At 40.4% G+C, this 19,638-nt stretch overlaps 1 protein-coding gene across 17 annotated transcripts in view; it reads left to right on the top strand.

Moving 5' to 3' along the window:
* The window catches only part of NAV3 (neuron navigator 3), a 1,044,290-nt gene that overhangs the window by 639,964 nt on the left and 384,688 nt on the right, over positions 1-19,638 (top strand). Inside the window, exon 2 of one of the 17 annotated variants that reach the window (XM_061639677.1) lies at positions 12,806-12,900. The exons of the other annotated variants lie outside the window; for them this stretch is intronic. Coding sequence (XP_061495661.1) covers positions 12,883-12,900 — 18 coding nt within the window. The 5' untranslated portion in view covers positions 12,806-12,882. The remainder of the gene's footprint in view (positions 1-12,805; positions 12,901-19,638) is intronic. 17 annotated transcript variants of the gene reach the window in all.

Genomic DNA, 19,638 nt, shown 5'->3' with positions numbered 1-19,638 from the left:
TACAGTCTTACAAGTAAATGGTAGACTGGATAGCATCAGCGCTGTGTGACTTCACCCAAGATTGATGTGTGCATATACCTTCCACCTATTAGCAGGTACAACTTTAGGGATCTAAGGCTGCAGTCATATACCCATTTACTTGCAAGTATGCCCCGTTAAACTCAATGGGTTATTTTTGAGTAGGCATGTACTGGATTGAGTAAAAAGACATTTGTTCTCAAGTTTGATTGGCATACCATCATACTTCTTTAGAAAGGAGAGGCAATCCTTTTCAGCAGTCTGACAGAATAATGACTATTACTGTAAAGTTACCTCAAAATGTAATATAAAATTGGGACCTACATCAGATGATCAAAGTAGTTACTTACTCTGCAATAATTTTAAAATAAATCCCTCTTACTGCTGGTCCTGAAGTATTTCTTTGTTAATTCCCACAGATGTAGACAAGACTGCAGATAATTTCACTCCTTCCCCTTGAGTTTTCCTTGTAAAGGTTTAGGATTCCATGAAGGTTTTTTTAATGGTTAAACTTGGCTTTCTGTTACTCCAAAAGGAATTTTCCAGATGTCCTTGGCTCATTTAAAATGAATTCCGTATGAGTTTGGAAAACTTTCTAGAAGTACTGTATTAAGGCATGCCCATTGATTTCTCCTTATATTAGACTAACTCTTGGTTTCATTTTATATACTCAATAGTTCAGCAAGCAGAATGTGTAGTTATCAGCCAATGTTTCTAATATATTGTCTGAAGGAGCAATTCATGTGCCATTCAGTTTATCAATTTTATGACCATCACCTAAAGAAAATTTCCTTTCCTTCTTCCAACTATGTTGTTTAACCTGATGTCCAGTTGGCTTGAATCCAATCTTCATAACGTGATTTTCAGTTAAAAATGATATATAACTCCAACATGGTTGTCTTCTGCTAAATCTGTTCAATAAATGTAGGATATTTACTTCGGATTTTTGTATGTTCTGGGGTCAAAAGCAACTGTGCCTTAACATCAGTTATTGAATCCATTTTCTTATTGGGATAATCAACATAAATTAAATAAATGTTTAAATGAAAAGATGTACAGTAAATAACAAGACAGATTATATGTTCTATAATTTGCTTTTTACAGAGATTTTTAATTCAGGTATTTACAAACATAGGAAGCTGGCTTATACTGAGTCAGGCCATCTACATCAGCATATTCTACACCACCCTGGTCTACAGACCGACTCAGCTAGCTACAGTGGCAGCAGCTGTAAAGGGTTTCAGACAGCGTGTCTTTCCCATGCCCTACCTAGAGTTGCCAGGGATTGAACCTGGGAGCTTTTGCATTCAAAGCTTGTGCTCTGTCACTGAGCCAGGGCTACAACTTACTATAAAAGGTAAAGGTAAAGGTGTCCCCGCACTTATAGTGCGAGTCGTTTCCGACTCTTAGGGTGACGTCTTGCGACGTTTACTAGGCAGACCGTATATGGGGTGGGATTGCCAGTTCCTTCCCCAGCCTTTCTTTACCCCCCAGCATATGCCAGGTACTCATTTTACCGACCACGGATGGATGGAAGGCTGAGTGGACCTCGACCCCTTTTACCGGAGATTTGACTTCCTCCTTCCATTGGAATCGAACTCTGGCCGTGAGCAGAGCTTCGGCTGCGTTCCCGCTGCTTACCACTCTGCACCACGGACGGCCCTATAACCTACTATAGCTCACCATTATTTTGGTTTTCAAAAGCATACTCAAATAGATATAAGATACTCTTTTGAAAAGTTTATCAAAATGTGGAAACAATTAATTTCTTTTGTGCCAGATGTTCTCAGATCATATAAACTCTGTTTTCTTACTAGCTGAATGTTAATAAGTTGTTTATTTAAGAAAAAAATCTATATCACTGGTAGTTTCCAACATAATATAAAAAAATAAACAATTAAAATGCAACCATTTATAGTGCCAACCATAGTACAATAGAGCAGCATAAAGTAAGGTAAGGGCTTTAGACAATCTCTACTAATTTTCCCAGGAGAACAGGTATGTTTTCACTTGGTCACTTAACACCAACAATGATGTTGCCGTCCCCATTTCTAGAGGGTAAATGTTCCACAGTCAGAGTGCCCTGTGTGATTAAATAGTGAGCTATGCTCATTGGTGGATCAACAAGCAGGTCCCCCCCCATGCTGACTGCAGGGTTGGAAAGCCTGATACAGGAAGAGTGCTCCAACAAATATTTATTTATTTATTTATACATACATACGTTTATATACTGCCTTTCATTTCAAAGAAATACCAAGGCGGTTTCAGGATCATTAAAATACAGTAGGGCCCCGCTCATACAGTGGGTTACGTTCTGGACCCCTGCTGTAAAGCGAAAACCGCTGTAAAGTGGATCCCATTGACTTACATTGACCAAAATGGCACCCAGTGGCAAGAAACCACCGTAAAAGCGGAACAAGCGCTGTAAAGCGGGGCCTTTCTACAATTCACAACTGCTGTGTTAGCGGAACGCTGTAAAGCGAAGCGCTGTAAAGCGGGGCCCTACTGTACAACATACAACAAAACATAACATTTAAAACTTATCAATGAAACAATACTAAAAAAGAAAAAGTATATCAAATACAGTAGCCAGAGATTCCAGGAGCTGGTATTAATAATCAGAACGCTTGGGTGAAAAGCTGCATCCCAGGCCATTTAAGGCTTTAAAAGCTATCACCAATATTTGAAATTGAGCCCAATAGTGTATAAACAGCCAGTGCAGATGCTGCAATAGCTGCTTGAAAGGGTTAAGCCACATGCCTGCCTTCTTGATCCTTTCCTCTTGATGGTGAATAAAAGCTAGCTGAAGAGAATTGACTGAGCGGGTCCAGGAACTGATGAAAATCTAATTGCAAGAGAGGAGCGGGAGGTAGCTGCAGCCTTGAAGGAAGAGGTAGTGTGCCCTCTGTTCAAGAAAACCTCCCTGGACCTGGAAGTGCTGGACCACCATTGCCCACTTGTTAATATCCCCTTTTGTCGGCAGTCACCCAATCTTTATCCCAGATATCTAACTTTGTTAAAGAATCTATCTCTTTACTCACTATCCTAACTGACTGCTTAATGAAATTTGGTAACAAGGATCGAAGTAAATCTGACAAACCTGCTACGCTATCTCAATCATGCCAAACGATGTTTATGGACCGCAACCAAATCTCTATAAAAGATCTAGAGGACAGACAACTGGTACCAATATCCCCTTTTAGGTCACCCTTTTAGGTACTTTAGAGAATGGTGGCAGTTCAACTACAGGCATGCTTGAAGGAAAGAGATTATCTAGACTCATATTTAAGCATTGGCATTTGAGTTCTTTACAGTTTCAGTTAGTAGCGCTTTGAGGTCCTATAATCATGCATTCTGTACTACCACTTTTGGCCTTGTTTATAGATTTGGACTGAAATCCATCATCCATTCAATCATCATGAGTTCCATTTCAAGTCAGTGGTTTGGAGCTGTGTTTTCATTCTGTTTCCTGACTCCTAAATGAGCAAACCAGAGGGAGGTGTGTCAGTTGGTCCAGAGAAGACATAAGCGAGCCAAGATCCTTCCGGTACTTAGAATAGGAGTGGAAAGGGAAGAAAAATACTCTGGGTGAATGACTGGCTACAAAGGTGGTGCCGACATGAGAGATTTGGATTCTGGGACCAAGGGCTACGCTTCCTGGAAAATGGCAAGTGATGGGTTGCACCTCACAAGGACTGGGAAGAATGTATTTGCCCACAGCATGGACAAATTCATCAGGAGAGCTTTAAACTGAATTCTAAGAGGGAGGGAGATGTAAACTTGGCAGTAACGACTAACAAAGGCTTGTGCACAGTAAGAGGAACTGAGGAAATGGCTCTAATGGGGCCCAGTAATAGTCTTCATAAAAATGTAGGAAGGAAGCCAGGCCATAAATCACATGGTCTTTGATGTCTGTATACTAATGTCCAGAGTATGGGAAACAAACTGGATGAACATGAACTCTTAATACTGGAAAATAAATATGACTTGATTGGTACCACTGAAACTTGGTGGGATGACTCCCATGACTGGAACACAGCGATTGAAGGATATAACCTGTTCAAAAAGACAGAAGGAACAGAAAGGGAGGCGGAGTCACACTCTGTGTTAAAAATATCCCTGCACAGAAAGATAGGAGGATGAGGTTGGTAGCTCCACTGAGAATATCTGGATTAAAATAAATGGGGCAAGGAATAAAATGAACATGGTGGTTGGAGGCTACTACCAATCACCCAATCAAGGAGAAGACAAAGATGAACTTTTGCAAAGCAAATTGCCAATGTTTCCAGGAGGCATGATGTAGTAGTAATGGGGGACCAATTACCCCAATATCTGTTGGGAGACAAATTCTGCCAAACACAGCCCCTCCAAGAAATTCCTCATTTGTGCTGGAGATAACTTTCTCCAGTAGAAAGTGGAAGAAGCAACTAGACTAAAGAATTGGCTAACCTTGACTTGATTCTAACCAACAGAGATGACTTGGTGGATGAGGTGGCAGTTACGGGAACTCTGGAGGAAAGTGACTATGCTATACTAGTGTTCTTGATTTTAAAGGAAATAAAAGCTAAGGGTAGCCGTAAGTGTACCCTGGACTTCAGGAAAGCTGATTTTAATAAACTCAGAACAGTGGTAAGTAAGGTTCTGTGGCAAGCAACTCTAATGACAAAAGGAGTCCAAGATGGGTGGGAGTTTCTAAAAGAGGAAATTCTAAAGGCACAATGGCAAGCAATTCAGTCAAGGAAAAAAGATGGAAGACAGCAGAAGAAGCCAATGTGGCTTCACAGAAAGCTTAGAGATTACCTGAAAACAAAAAAGGATACATACAGAAAGTGGAAGGAAGGCCAAACCACAAAGGAAGAATACAGACAGGTAGCATGGAATTGCAGAGATGGTTTCAGGAAGGCTAAAGCTGAGGATGAGCTGAGGTTAGTGAGAGATGCCAAAAACAAAAAAGCTTTCTTCAGGTACATCCATACTAAAAGACAGAGAAAAGAAATGGTGGCACAGCTACTCAAATGAGGATGGCAAAATGATCACAGATGACAAAGAAAAGGCAGAAGTGCTCAATTCCTACTTTGGCTCAGTCTTCTTCCAAAAGAGGGTCTATGATCCTCCTGGGAAACGTGAAGTTGAAGGGGCAGGACTACAGCTTGAGATTGATAGACAAATGGTCAAAGAATGCCTAATCACTTTGAACAAATTCAAATCTGCAGGGCCCAATGAGCTGTATCCTAGAGTATTGAAGGAACTGGCTGAAGAACTTTCGGAACCATTGTTTTATGTTTGTGAAATTGTGGAGGCTGGGTGAAGTGCCAGAAGACTGGAAGAGGGCTAATGTTGTCCCTATCTTCAAAAAGGAGGAACCTGGGAACTACAGACCAGTCAGTCTGACATCAATCCCTGGGAAAATTATGGAGCAGGTTATAAAGCAGTCAGTGTGTGAGCACTTTGAAAACAATGCAGTGCTTACTAGAAGCCAACATGGATTTATCAAGAACAAATCCTGCCAGACTAATCTTATCTTGTTTTTTGATCGGGTAACCTCCCTGGTAGACTGAGGGGATGCTGCGGACATAATATATCTTGACTTCAGCAAAACTTTTAACAAAGTGCCCCATGATATTCTGACTGGCAAGCTAGCTAAATGTGGGCTGGATGGAACAACTATCAAGTGGATCTACAGTTGGCTACAGAATCGTACTCTAAGTGCTTATCAATAGTTCCTTCTCAAAACTGAGGGGAAGTAATGAGCGGGATACTGCAGGGCTCGGTCCTGGGTCCAGTGCTCTTCAACATTTTTATTAATGACTTGGATGAGGAGATGTAGGGAATGCTTATCACATTTGCAGATGATACGAAATTAGGAGGGATAGCTAATACCTTGGAAGACAGAAACAAAATTCAAAGGGATCTTGATAGGCTGGAGCATTGAGCTGAAAACAACAGAATGAAATTTAACAGGGATAAGTGCAAAGTTCTGCACCTAGGAAAAGAAACCAAATGCATAGTTATAAGGTTGGGAATACTTGGCTAAGCGATACTACATGCGATAAGGATCTTGGGATTGTTGTTGATCACAAGTTGAACATGAGCCAACAGTGTGATATGGCTGCAAAAAAGGCAAATGCTATTTTAGGCTGCATTAACAGAAGTATAGTTTCCAAATTGTGTGAAGTATTGGTTCCCCTCTATTTGGCACTGTTTAGGCTTCATCTTGAGTACTGCGTCCAGTTCTGGTCACAATACTTTAAGAAGGATGCAGAGAAATTGGGACAGGTTCAGAGGATGATCAGGGGACTGGAAACAAAGTCCTGTGAGGATAGACAAGAATTGGGCATGTTTAGCCTTGAGAAGGGAAGACTGAGGGGAGATATGATATCACTCTTCAAGTACTTGAAAGATTGCCACACAGAGGAGAGCCACAGTCTTTTCTTGATCATCTCAGAGTGCAGGACACGGAATAGTGGGCTCCAAGTTGCAGGAAGCCAGATTTTAACTGCACATTAGGAAAAATGTCCTAACTGTTAGAGTGGGACGACAATGGAACCAATTACCTAGGGAGGTGATGGGCTCTCCAACACTGGAGGCATTCAAGAGGCAGCTGGACTGCCACCTGTCAGGTTTAATTTGGATTTCTGCATTAAGCAGGGGGTTGGACTTGATGGCCTTATAGGCCCCTTCCAACTCTATGATTCTATGATCCCCTGAGTGGATTTCCATTCACAAAATGCTACCACTGGCAAAAGGGGAGAAGATGACTTTTACTTATTCGTCCTTCTCCCTGTTACACAGGAAGTTTGAAGAACTCTACAGATGAGTAGGAGGTTGCAGGAGGAGAAGGAAGCTGCAAAAATTGCTTCATCCCTTTCTTCCAGTGGTATCCACTGGTCACATGCCTCCTGTGAAGGGAAAGTGCCCTTCCAGTCATAGAAGACACACTCTGAATTCAAGCCATTGGTCTGATGGTCCAGAATAAATGGGGGTGTGAATTTCAGCTTTATAAGTGTAAGTTGTCCCTCGAGTCTGTCTCATTTTGTATGTGTTTATAGTGCTCTTTAAGGATTTATTTTGAAATAAAAATTAAAACATTGAAATATCAAAGGTTTGGGTTCACTGCAAGAGGAAATTTTAAAGCTCATATTGAATTAACCTTATTGCACCTGTTTTTAATAGCTGGGTTAGAAGGAAACAATAGTGAAAAAGAAACATTTTAAGTTTGGCTAAATTAGCTCCTTCCACAAAACCTCTAAAATATTGTTGAAGCTGCATCTTATGATGAGTTATGCAAGGAGACACTTTAATTGTAGCTATCAAAATGTACATTAGAGTTTTTTTGTCTAGACACAATAATGGGTCTTTTTAAAAAAGCACAGTTGTCTGCTTCTGAAGGTTATGCCCATTTAAGGCAATGGAAGTTTTGCATGGTTAATAAAAGATGAACTTCAGATGGAATTCCCAGGCAGAGTTATCTTAAAATCTGAGCCTAGCTGAATACTAGTCCACCTGTCTCTGCTTTCCATAACCGCATCCAGACATTGCCCTGGTGCATAATAGTTATGCATACAACCAATATTCTCTGTTCACTTATCTTTCGGAACCGTCACAAATTATATAAACAAATGACTGATTTCTTTTTTAAATCATTTAATTTTTAAATTAAGTTTAAAATACAGGACATTAAATGAAAGACCACCACCAAATAAGAGAAAGAGGGGAAAGGAGTCCTTAGTATATCATGAGTGAGGTGGCAAACTTGAGTCAGATTGGTGAATTGAGAGTAACCATTATGGTTCTTTTGGGGGTTACAATCTGAAGCCCTCAAAATGGTTTCAGGAGAATGGGAGAAAGGAATTTACAGTTACAGCATGGAGAGGACTTATTTTTTCTCTGGTTTTACTGTTGGCTCTCGGTGGCAGCAGAGCTGTGGCTGCTACCTCCATTCTTACTTCCAGGAGTGCCTCTGGAAGGGAGAATGGTAGTGAGTCACCAAGAGTTTCACTGCTTACTACCACAGTGCCAAAGCCAGCAGCTTTTAAAAGTTTTTAACCAATTAAAAAATATCAACAAGAAGGAACAAAAGATGAAAAAATAGGGGATTTAATCCTGTCCATGGGATGGAATTATAAGTTTCCTCCCCAAAATTATTTTGGCTCCCACTCAAATTGTTTTTCCTGAAATTAATTTATTATTTGTTTAAACCATTTTAAACCATTCCCAGCCTGCTGTTCATTACCAAAACAGAATCCCAGATTTCAGTTTTACAATAATAAAATATTAAATCTTCATACATAAAAGGAGTGTGCAGCTACCACAAGATTTACATTGTATGTGTAGTAGGGTTGCCAGGTCAGAAGCATCCCAAACCCTGAGATTTCAGGGGCGGGCCCTAGTGATGTCATGGGGGTGGGGCCGAGTGATGTCATTAAGCATGATAGATTAAGCATCAACCACAGTTGCTTGTTGCATACAATTCAAACAAAAATAGTTATCTGATTGGAAATTAAGATAGAAATCTTAACTAAAAGATGGAGCCTGGGTAGGGAATGTTTAATCTAGCCAACTTTCTTGTGGCAAAAAAGGGTTTAAGTACCCTAAGGCCAGGCCAGTCACTGATGATTTCCCAAATGCAATACCATAGCAACCACAACAAGATTCCTATGAGTAAGGCAGACAACTCAGCATCCCACAACCAGTTGGAATTCCTAACCAAAAACCAAAACTAAAAAAATCCTGACAGCCAGTCAGCATCTGGTTCTTCAGGCTCAGGGGAAGGTGCCTGTGAGCATCCAGGCTCTGTCCCTATTGGCCCTGGGGTTCTGGGAGGTTTCTTAGAGTTTTTGCCCAACAGCCTCAGGTGAAATAGCCTCCCTGTCTTCAGCAGTCAGCTCTGAGCCCTGAGTCTTGACCCAGCTACCTGTTGGGTACCCCTGCAGCTTCCGACTCTGTGTCCCAATCACTACTGCTAAGGGGGTCATGACACAAAGAAATAGTTTCTGGGACTATTGTGCTAGGTGATTTTTTTCCCTCACAGTCTCCTCCTGGAAGTGCCTCCATAAAGAAAAAAAAGAGAGATACAATTTTAAATTTTTGTTTGGAAAAATAATAATTGGGAAAGATGCAGACTACTTCAGTAGTGTAACCCTGCCACTTACACCCTGCTTTCATAGCCAAAACCTGGAGAATGACAACCAACGTGAAGAGCAACACTGTTTATTCCTCCCCCTAATCACTTTAATTGGAGTGCATTGAGAAATAATTCACTGTGATTAAAAGCTAGATCTGTCTGTCAAAATGAAAGATTCCCTCCCCATATTGCCCCCCTTCTGTCTTGAGCTCTGGGGATTTCCACAGCCAGCTTGGTTTCATTTCTCAGAAAAGAAAAGAAAAATGGACATGTGTTGTATGTTTTCGGGGGAAAATGTGGCATTGGAAGATTGGGGACTCCCTGATATATGTCAACATGCTTTGTTAATTGCACAATCTGCCTTGGGAAAGTGAGAGTCTGCCCTGAATTACCCTAGTTTGGCTGCTTGTTTGAGGTACACATTGAGCTGATATACACCCCTAGTAAAAAACATATAAAATATATATCAATAAAAATAAACTATAAAATAAAACAAAACTCACTGAAGTACAAATCACCCAAAGGTTTGGATACAGAAATGCCTTTCCCACCCCTCCCCATACAATATGACTCCAGTTTCAAAGCAAAATAGAAGGAGAAGCACATTAACTAGTGTGTTTGGATGTGTAAGTCATGTAGCTGAGTCATTATGAGAAAATATGCATCTAATTTCCAAATCTAACTGATTTAGATTTAGACTAAGACCCTTGTTAAGACTATTACATCCTATGTTACTAAGACTAGTCATACACATGTGGAATTTGCTGACACAATCAGTACTTATAATTACAATCCCTTAAATGCTGGGGTTATTAAATACCTGGTCTTGTTTGCAGAGCAGCATCAATGAGCTAGGAATCTCAAATCCCCCAATTCTTGATATTCATCTTTGTTCAGACTGCTTTGCATGTGCTGTTTGCTTCAGTTTTTGATTCACAACTTTTCATATGTGGAGGTTCTGATGTAGAGGATTGAATACGCATTATGTACATTTATTAAATCAATAGGGTAAAAAGGAACCTTGGTGTCATCTATGTATATATGTGATCCTGAACCTCAGTAACATGTAAGACTGAAAATAGCCATGAACTAAAAACTGCTCATATGCCAATTCCAAAATTAAGAATTTCTCCTAATTAAATTGTAAACAGGTGGAATGGAACACAGGGCAGAGTCAACTCTTGCAATGAAACAGGACACATCCGCTTATCCATACTTGCAATGTGATGTTCCAAAATCAATAAAAAGCAAGTGTGCATGAGAGAGCTTTTTAAAAAAACAACACATTTTTGAGTCTGTATTTTATGTTTTATTTGCTGAGTATCTTGAGATTTAACTTTTAATGAATATCATACTTGAGGGTTTAAAAGCACACATAAGAAATAGTCTTTATTCTAAACTTATATAGAGAGAGCAAAGATAAAGAGGAGAGGACTTTCTTAAGAGTTGTAGCATGAGGCTAGGGGGGATTAACTGCTAGCAGACGCAGCTGAAAGGAATACGTTCAAAGCCAAGTTTTATGGAAGAAGTATGTTTTAAGGATGGATCTGAAGGTGGAGAGGGAGGAGACTTAATGAAAGACAGGAAGAATCTATTCTGGGCATAGAGAATACCTTGCAATGGATTTGAAGAGAGCAAGATCTTGCGGAAGAATGGAGGACAGAGAGAGGATCGAGAGCATAAAATAATGGATTAAAAACCTGGTTAGGGCAGTGGTGGCTTCACATCTATAGAAGTCTGCAAGACTGATCTCCTCTGATCTCCAGGAATTTAAACAGGCTTTAGGAGCCCAGTTATTCCAATTTACATTTTGTTGATAGTTTTAGAATGATGCTGTGAAAATTATTTCCAAATCTTTTAACTATGTATAATTTTATCAGCTATGGATTTGTGGTTTGATTTTATTCCATTTAATTTTTGTTTTATATATTTTATATCTTATATTTTATATATTATCTATCTGTTTAAGCGACATGTGAGAGGTGTTTTTTTTTATCCTGAAAGGTGGCCTAAAATATTTTAATAATAAATAAAATAACATAAAAATATTTGTAGGCAGAAACTACTTTGTGTAAGTGCCCAACCTGGCTGTTCCCTGGCACCAGACCTGCCTGTGTGCACCTCCTGGCTGAGCCGGCGTTCAGCCAACCCAGAGGCTCCTGAATTGCAGTTAGATGCGGTTCGCAGTTAGATGCGGTGGACCTTTATGCTGGCTTTTCTTGCTCCAGCACAACTTATGCTGGCTTTCCCTGAGTTGGATTCACCATCAAGTCCCAGGTGGGTTACAACTATTTAAAATTAAATATTAAAAACAAAAACAAATTACAGTTACAGAAATAGGGTGGGTCCTATACACATATATCTTAGGTGTCAAAGGCCAGGTTAAAGAAGTGTGTCTTCAGCATACCAAGGAAACTGTACAGTGAAGTACTAGATTAGCCTTTCCCAACCAGTGTGCCTCCAGAAGTTGTTGGACCACAATTCCCATCTTTCCTGACCATTAGCAATGCTGGCTGAGGCTGATGGGAGTTGTGGTCCAACAACATCTGGAGGCACACTGGTTGGGAAAGGCTGTACTAGATCACCTCTGTTCTCCCGTTGTTATGCAGTAAGGTCTACAAATTGTTCATGATCACTCTACATCACAATGCAATTTCAGCTGGCCATGAACATAAAAAAACTGCCTTAGGCCAAGTCAGAGTGTTTGTCCATTTAGCTCAGTTTTGTCTGCTTTGACAAGCAGCTTTTAAGGATCTCAAGCAGGTCTTTCCTATCACCTGACCTGATCCTTTTAAGGAGATGCCAGGTATAGAATCTGGGACCTTCTCCATGCAAAGCACGTGGTCTAGCACCAAGAATTAACTAGCTGGTTCAGACCAAGGTCCATATTGTCCAGAACTCTCTTTCCACAAGTGTTTTCTTATTCCTCTTTTCTCTATCATGAGGTTTTCAACCAATGGATCAAACAGTCTATTATCTTCCATCTGTAGTTGTGTTTCACCTAATCATGAAAGTTTAATAACACATCAATATTATATTGCTTTAATAATTTCCTGGAAGATTATCAATAGCTATATAAAATAAATATTTTTTTTGTGTAAAACCCTAAGGGAAATGTTTAAAGCCAAAGATGTGACAACCAGCACACATACAGGAAGTGCACACAACATTTAGGCCAGTCTTCAGGAAACTGTGAGAATTCTACCCAGTCATTATGCAAAAAATGTGCAGAAAAAGCAGGAAAGTGTGTATGTGTTAAGTAGGTATGGTTAAAGGAAAATACAAAACCCATGACACATTTTACAGAAACTATTCCACAGGCATTTGAAAACAGTGTGTAAGAATTTTGTTTTGGGGAAGAGAAAAGCTCACAGATTGTCCCTTTTTAAAAGCTGAAGACAACTATCCACAACTACCCTCATCCCTAACGCTTTGAATGAACCTGGAGCTCCTGCAGATAAGTATGTGCTTTATATATGCTACTGAGTGCTGGTCATGAACTCTCAAACTAGAGAACATATATAGGTGGGAGCAAGAAGAAAATGGAAGCTAACAAGTCAAGTCCTTTGGGTAAAGATTTAGAATTAGAGTGGTAGACTGAATCGGAGCATTCAGTAGCATATGGTACATGCTTAACTTCATATTTTGGACTGGACTTTTCAGGATGAGGAAATACATGCCCAACCTGTTTTGCCTCTGCATTTCTTCCTGTTGGATTAGAGCCACTGATTGAAATTGTAATGGTTGTGCTACACAAGGTGAGAATTTGATTATACTTAGTGGGAGGGGGGAATATTAACATTTGAGTATGTTTTTATGCTTTCTAGCAAGTGCTAAATCTACTTTTTATATTTGTGCTCACATTCTTTGGGGATCAATGGTGTCCATATTGATGATGGCAAATGGCTACTAAGTTAGCATAAGAGTTTTTGGCATAATATAAGGAGTTTTTAAGTGAAATGGAGAGCAGCTTTTCTTTTATTCTTTTCAATAAGTCTGTTTCATGGAGAATTCAAAACACTGGAAAGGTGGTGAGGAATGGACAGATCAGTCTATTTCCAGCCCTATAAAATTTCCATGTGTCTATACTTAAGTCTGTTCACTCACATTTCTGCATTAATCTGTTTAAAAAAACCTACCTTGCATGAAAATTCATATTTAAATATGTATTTGATTTTGTATTTTATCACAAAAGATGTATTCAATACATATTTTATCTCAATGTACCCCTTTCTAAACGTATTTTATCCTAAAATAAACATTTAACACATTTTGATATATTTTTTGAGCTTAGAACTATATCACAGATTTGAAGGTTAATTACATTTCAATTGCACATTAATCTGGCAGATGCAGACCAGGTAAATTCACATTAGAATTCACAGAAACCAGATTACTCAAGCATCCCTAGAATGGAGTGTGAACCATATCTGTGGCTTGAAGTAGTTCACCAGAGAGAGAACGTGAACAGAAGCAATTCTGATGGCTGAAATCTACTGATGTTCTGAGGGGGAAAGTGTAGTAGTTTATGTTACTTGCAGATTCTTATTACTCCTTACTAGTACATCAGTTATCTGAGAGGAATAACTATCCTGTTCCAGAGTTATGGATGGCTCTGCTTGGTTCCTCAAGTGCATAGTTATGAAAACAGCTAAACTGTTTGAAAAGTTTGTGTTAAAAGTTGCCATCTGTGGCTGGAATCCAAAAAAGGTCATGGCATACCATGGGGCAGGGAGAATGCTGTTTAAAGAGCCCAAGTCAAAAATAGCACCCATTATTGGATCCTGATCATATTTAACACATACACGTTAAAACAGCCTAGCCCATCATGAGATCTACTGTTGTGTAGCAAATCTGATAGTTATTGCCAAATTTTATAACTTTAATGCATAGAAATAAATAGTGGTGGGTTCAGCCTGAAAGTTGAAAGAAACTGATGTGCAATCACTGCACTACTTTTTTTTAATGACAGGTTGTTCTGTAACAATCTCATGGAAAAAATTATTCTGTTCATATACCTGCAAAAGACATTTTAGATTTTAAAGATTGCCATTACCATTCTTCATATCAAATTTTATAACCTTGTTATAAAATAGTTGGTGATTTTACATCTGACACAGTATAAGGCTAGGCCATGCATCTGTTTTGTTCATTAGCAAAAGCTCCAGTGTTTTGAAATTAATCCTGCTGGATATCATATCATGAGATACATCAGTTGAACTATATGTGTCTATTAGCTGGCTAGGTAACTTTTAGTATCTTTGTTGAGTGACCACGCAACAGACCACGACAAATCAGTTATCTAGCAGGGTTGTGTAAGGTCACAGTTCATGGAAATGAATGAAAAGAATCTCATAGACTCCAGTGGGCTTTTGGCTTTCTTCAAAATATTGAATGAGAATGAGCTCAGCCTGTGGGAGACTATCAGTTTGTATCTGGGTGCAGTGGTTTTCAACCTGGAAATGAGCTTCGATCTGTTTAATACACATGGGCTTGCATCTAGTCTTCCCACTTTCATAAGCTCAAGTACTTCAGCTCACACAAGGCATGATGATGATGCAGTGCCACATGCTGCATTGTGTACTGCTATTTAGGGACCCTGACTGTATGAGCAGCTATGTATATGTAGAGATGAGGGGCTGCAGACAGAGTGGGGACAATCAGCAACCCCTAATGTAGAGCTTCTGTATCCAAACTTATTTAAGTGGATTTGTGTAAAATTTCAATTTAACATTGCGGAATGCGAAAAATTCATGCTGGTTATAGTATACAGCCACTCTTGTGGCTGTATATTAAGGAGACAGCCTTGTTGAATGAGACCATTTCCAACAACCTGTTCTCATAGTTGCCAGCCAGATGCCTAAGGGAAGTCTGTGAGCAGGACTCTTGGCGCAACAACACACTCTTTACTTGTGCTTCCTAGCAAATTGTATTTGGAAACATACCACTTCAAATACTGGAGGTAGTAGCCATGGCTAGTAGCCATTGGTAGGCTTATCCTAAATAAATTTGTCTAACTCCCTTTTAAAACCAGACAGACTTTAAAAGGGACAAGGTTGGTAACCATTATTACATCCTGTGGTAGTAAATTACATAGCTTAACTGTGCACTATATGAAGAACTACTTCCTTTGCCCTGAATCTTCCAACATTCAGCTTCACCGGATGACACAAGATTCTACTATTATGTGAGAGGGAGGAAAGCTTCTTTCTGTTGATTTTCTCCACACCCTGCAAAACTTTATACAACTCTCTTAAGTTATGTCCTCCCCTTACTTGCCTTTTTTTTTAACTAAGAAGCCCCAAATGTGTAACTTTTCCTCATGGGGGAGTTGCTCCACTTCCTTGATAATTATACAGCCACAAAAGTGGTTGTATACTATAGCCTGCATGGATTTTTCGCATTCCGTAATGTTAAATTGAAAACACCCCCCATGCCATTCTGATGCTTCCCATAAGCTCATTGCAAAACAAGACTTTACAAAACTTATAGTCCTGAACTCAGAAACACTTGCTTAACAATTAGTAAAGTAAGTAATTGCCGCCCTGGGCTCCTGCAGGGAGGAAGGGCAAGATATAAATCAAATATGTTTTTTGTGTTTTAAAATTTGTATATTTATTTTTATTGTTTTTAATTGCTGTAAACCGCCCAGAGAGCTTTGGCTATGGGGTGGTTTATAAATGTAATAAATAAATAAATAAATAATCAATCAGTCAACACTGGCACAAGGAGAGAAAAGTGTGCACAGATCTCAGGATTCTTGACTGCTGGTTTCATTATGCTAAATGGTAGTTTATTATTACATCTGAACCACCCCATGCGATAAAACATATTGTGAAATGAAATTATTATATAGGCTCTGTACTATCTCAGAATGCCCATGGACTTTGACTTCTGTGAAAGGAGGAAAGTGTGCACATCAGGGCAAGACTTCCTGTGTGAAGGAAGTTTGGGCAAATGACTTACCCAAATGAACCCTATGTCCACATGAACATTTAAATCTCTTTGAGGCTCGATTATCCTGCTCATGTGTGGGGTGACTTCATTTTACTTTTTTCTCATAGTATGTTCTAAGATTTCTTTTAACCTTTACCTTTTCCAGATAGCTTTTCAGAATGTTCTTCCACATTACCCATGCACACTTTATGAGTATGTCCCTCCATGAGAATAATTCTCAAAGACGTCCTATGGGAATAACTGGAGTATACATGTTGGGAACAGCATAGCATAGGAGGAATTCACCCTGGGAATTGGGAAGACAATACAATTCTGTTGTCGATTTCCCCCCCTAAAAATTGTTTTGACTTATTAAAAAAGAATCAGAATCTAAAATACACTGCCATTTTATACCGAAAATGTGAATAAATAAATAAATATAATTTCCAATTAGAAATGTATTTAAAAAACTATTAATAGTGTCATCTAAACAAAACTTGAAGGTAGGAGGGTGGCTTATGTCAGTTCTTTGAAGGGATTTTTAGTGCTGAAATTCCATTGTTTTGAATAGGAAACTGAAGTTAAGAAAAGAGTAATAGCTGTATTTTAGTCGAATCATGTCTATGTCGGTAAGTTACTGCGTTGGAATTTTAACTTTGTTCTAAGAAAATGCATTCTTAGAATGCAAAATACTTTTAACATAAATAAGATGGATTTATTTGGACTAAAATATTTTTAACAGTTTTTGCCATTGTACAAAATGTATATGAAGTCCAGATATTACCAAACAAAGCTTTCCAGAGGTTTTCTGCCAAAATTCAAAACCAAAACAGTAAAATACTTCCCATTAAAACAAAAATCTGAGCCTATATCCCGATTTCCTGGATGAGTTTCAATTGGTGCAGCTTGAGGACGTTGACAAGGTACTTGGACAGGTTCGTGCAACCACTTCTGTGCTGGATCCTTGCCCTTCTTGGCTAATAAAAGCTAGCAGGAATGGAACAATCGGCTGGGCCAGGGAAGTGATTAACGCCTGTCTGTGACAGGGGGTGGTCCCTGGCTGCCTGAAAGAGGCAGTAGTGAGACCACTCCTGAAGAGGCCCTCCCTGGACCCAGTAAATTTTAATAACTATAGGCCGGTAGCAAATGTTCCATTCCTTGGCAAGGTCCTTGAACGAGTGGTGGCAGGCCAGCTCCAGACACTCTTGGATGAGACCAATTATCTGGATCTATTTCAGTCAGGTTTCAGGCCTGGTTTTGGCATGGAAACAGCCTTGGTCACCCTGTATGATGACCTTTGTCGGGAGAGAGACAGGGGGAGTGTGACTCTGTTGATTCTCCTTGATCTCTCAGCAGCTTTTGATACCGTCAACCATGGTATCCTTCTGGGAAGACTGGCTGAGTTGGGAGTGGGAGGTACTGCATTGCGGTGGTTCCACTCCTACTTGGCAGGTCGCCTCCAGAAGGTGGTACCTGGGGAACATTACTCAGCACCCTGGACTCTCCAGCATGGAGTTCTGCAGGGGTCAGTTCTGTCCCCCATGCTGTTCAACATCTACATGAAACTGTTGGGTGCGGTCATCCAGAGCTTTGGAGTGCATTGCCATCAGTATGCTGATGACACGCAGCTCTATTTCTCCTTTTCATCTTCTTCAGGTGAGGCTGTCAATGTGCTGAACCGGTGTCTGGCTGCGACAATGGACTGGATGAGGGCTAATAAATTGAGGCTCAATCCAGACAAGACTGAGATAGTGCTAGTGGGTGGTTCTTCTGACCAGATGGTGGATGTCCAAGTTGTCCTGAATGGGGTTGCACTCCCCCTAAAGGAGCAGGTTCATAGCTTGGGGGTTCTCCTAGAACCATCTCTGCCACTTGAGGCTCAGGTAGCCTTGGTGGCACGGAGTGCCTTCTACCAACTTTGGTTGGTGGCCCAGCTATGCCCCTATCTGGACAGGGATAACCTGGCTTCAGTTGTCCATGCTCTGGTAACCTCCAAATTAGATTACTGCAATGCACTCTACGTGGGCTGCCTTTGAAGATGGTTTGGAAACTGCAGCTTGTGGAAAATGCAGTGGCCAGATTGGTAACAGGGACCAGACGGTCTGAACATATAAAACCGATTCTGGTCCGCCTGCATTGGCTGCCTGTATGTTTCTGAGCTCAATTCAAGGTGCTGGTTTTGACCTATAAAGCCTTCCATGGCTTGGGACCACAATACCTGATGGAACGCCTCTCCCGATACGAACCCACCCGTACACTACATTCAAGATCAAAGGCCCTCCTCCGGGTGCCTACTTCAATGGAAGCTCGGAGGGTGGCAACAAGGGAGAGGGCCCCAAATTATGGAATGATCTCCCTGACGAGGCATGCCTGGCACCAACCCTGTTATCTTTTCGGCGCCAGGTCGAGACTTTCCTCTTCTCCCAGACATTTTAGCATTTTTTTAATTGTTTTTATATTGTTTCAAATTTTAAAATTGTGTTCTAAATTGTTTTTAATATATGTGTTTTAAATTGTATATTTGTTTTAATGTTTTTGATTGCTGTAAACCGCCCAGAGAGCTTCGGCTATGGGGCGGTATACAAGTGCAATAAATAAATAAATAAATAAGATATATGTTATAAATTAATAGTGGCTTATAACATATCACTTCTGTGGTGACAATTTTACTAGAATGCAGAGTTAATTGTGTTACATTTATTCAGGATTTGGGAGGACAGTGGGGCTTGTTGTATAAGGACACAAAGAGCAAACCAGGTTCTTAGAGTTTGTTAGTGAGAGGACATCTTTCATTTTTTAAGAACACTTGGGAGTGCTCCTGGGTTTGATGTGCTCCTGGATGTTGAAGTGGTAGGGTCCTGGCCACTTCTATACCTGTAGATACAATGGCAACTATGGCTTTTGTTTGAAAAAACTTGGCCACTATCACTTATGCCTTGGTAACAGATTACTATAATGTATTGTACATGATACTGCATTTGAAGAGTGTTTATGAGCTACTGTCAGGCCCAGGATGTGACTCAGGAACCAGACCAACGATTGTAGTTAATTCGTGTTTTATTAGGGTAATGTCCAAACAAAGACTGCGTTTTCTCATGAATCAATACAGGGATACAGGTCCTGCGGCATTGGGAGAAAGTTGACAGAGCAAGGGACTTCTTCCCGCCTGTTCTTTAAGAAGGGGCCAAACGGGCGCGCAATCTTTCGCTCCTCCTTAACTGCCCCTCAGGTACTGCCCGCCGTCCCCCCTTCTCTCCTGCCTTTTCAGCTGTCTGCGTGTGCGCGGTGAGGGGGGAAGCATCACCCCCTCCTCTTCTGAAGTTTCCGATTCCAGGATGGGGGATAGGGGAGGGGCTGATGGTAAACTGCCTCCCCGCTTTTTGGCTGTGAGCAGCCCTCCCTCTTCCCCCTCTTGCTCTGAGCCTGAAAGAGGGGGAGGCGTGAGAATGTCCAGGGAGGGCTCAGGCTCCCCGTTGCTAAGCGACCTTATCACTGGCAGTTCCTCTGTTTCGTCTTCACTCCACAGGGGGGAAGTTCCTCCCCCTTCCCTCTGCCATCCA

Source organism: Rhineura floridana, chromosome 8 (assembly GCF_030035675.1).
Source record: "Rhineura floridana isolate rRhiFlo1 chromosome 8, rRhiFlo1.hap2, whole genome shotgun sequence".
Lineage (NCBI taxonomy): Eukaryota > Metazoa > Chordata > Lepidosauria > Squamata > Rhineuridae > Rhineura > Rhineura floridana.
The sequence above is the reverse complement of the archived record's forward strand: the minus strand, read 5'-3'. Positions and strand labels throughout refer to the sequence as shown.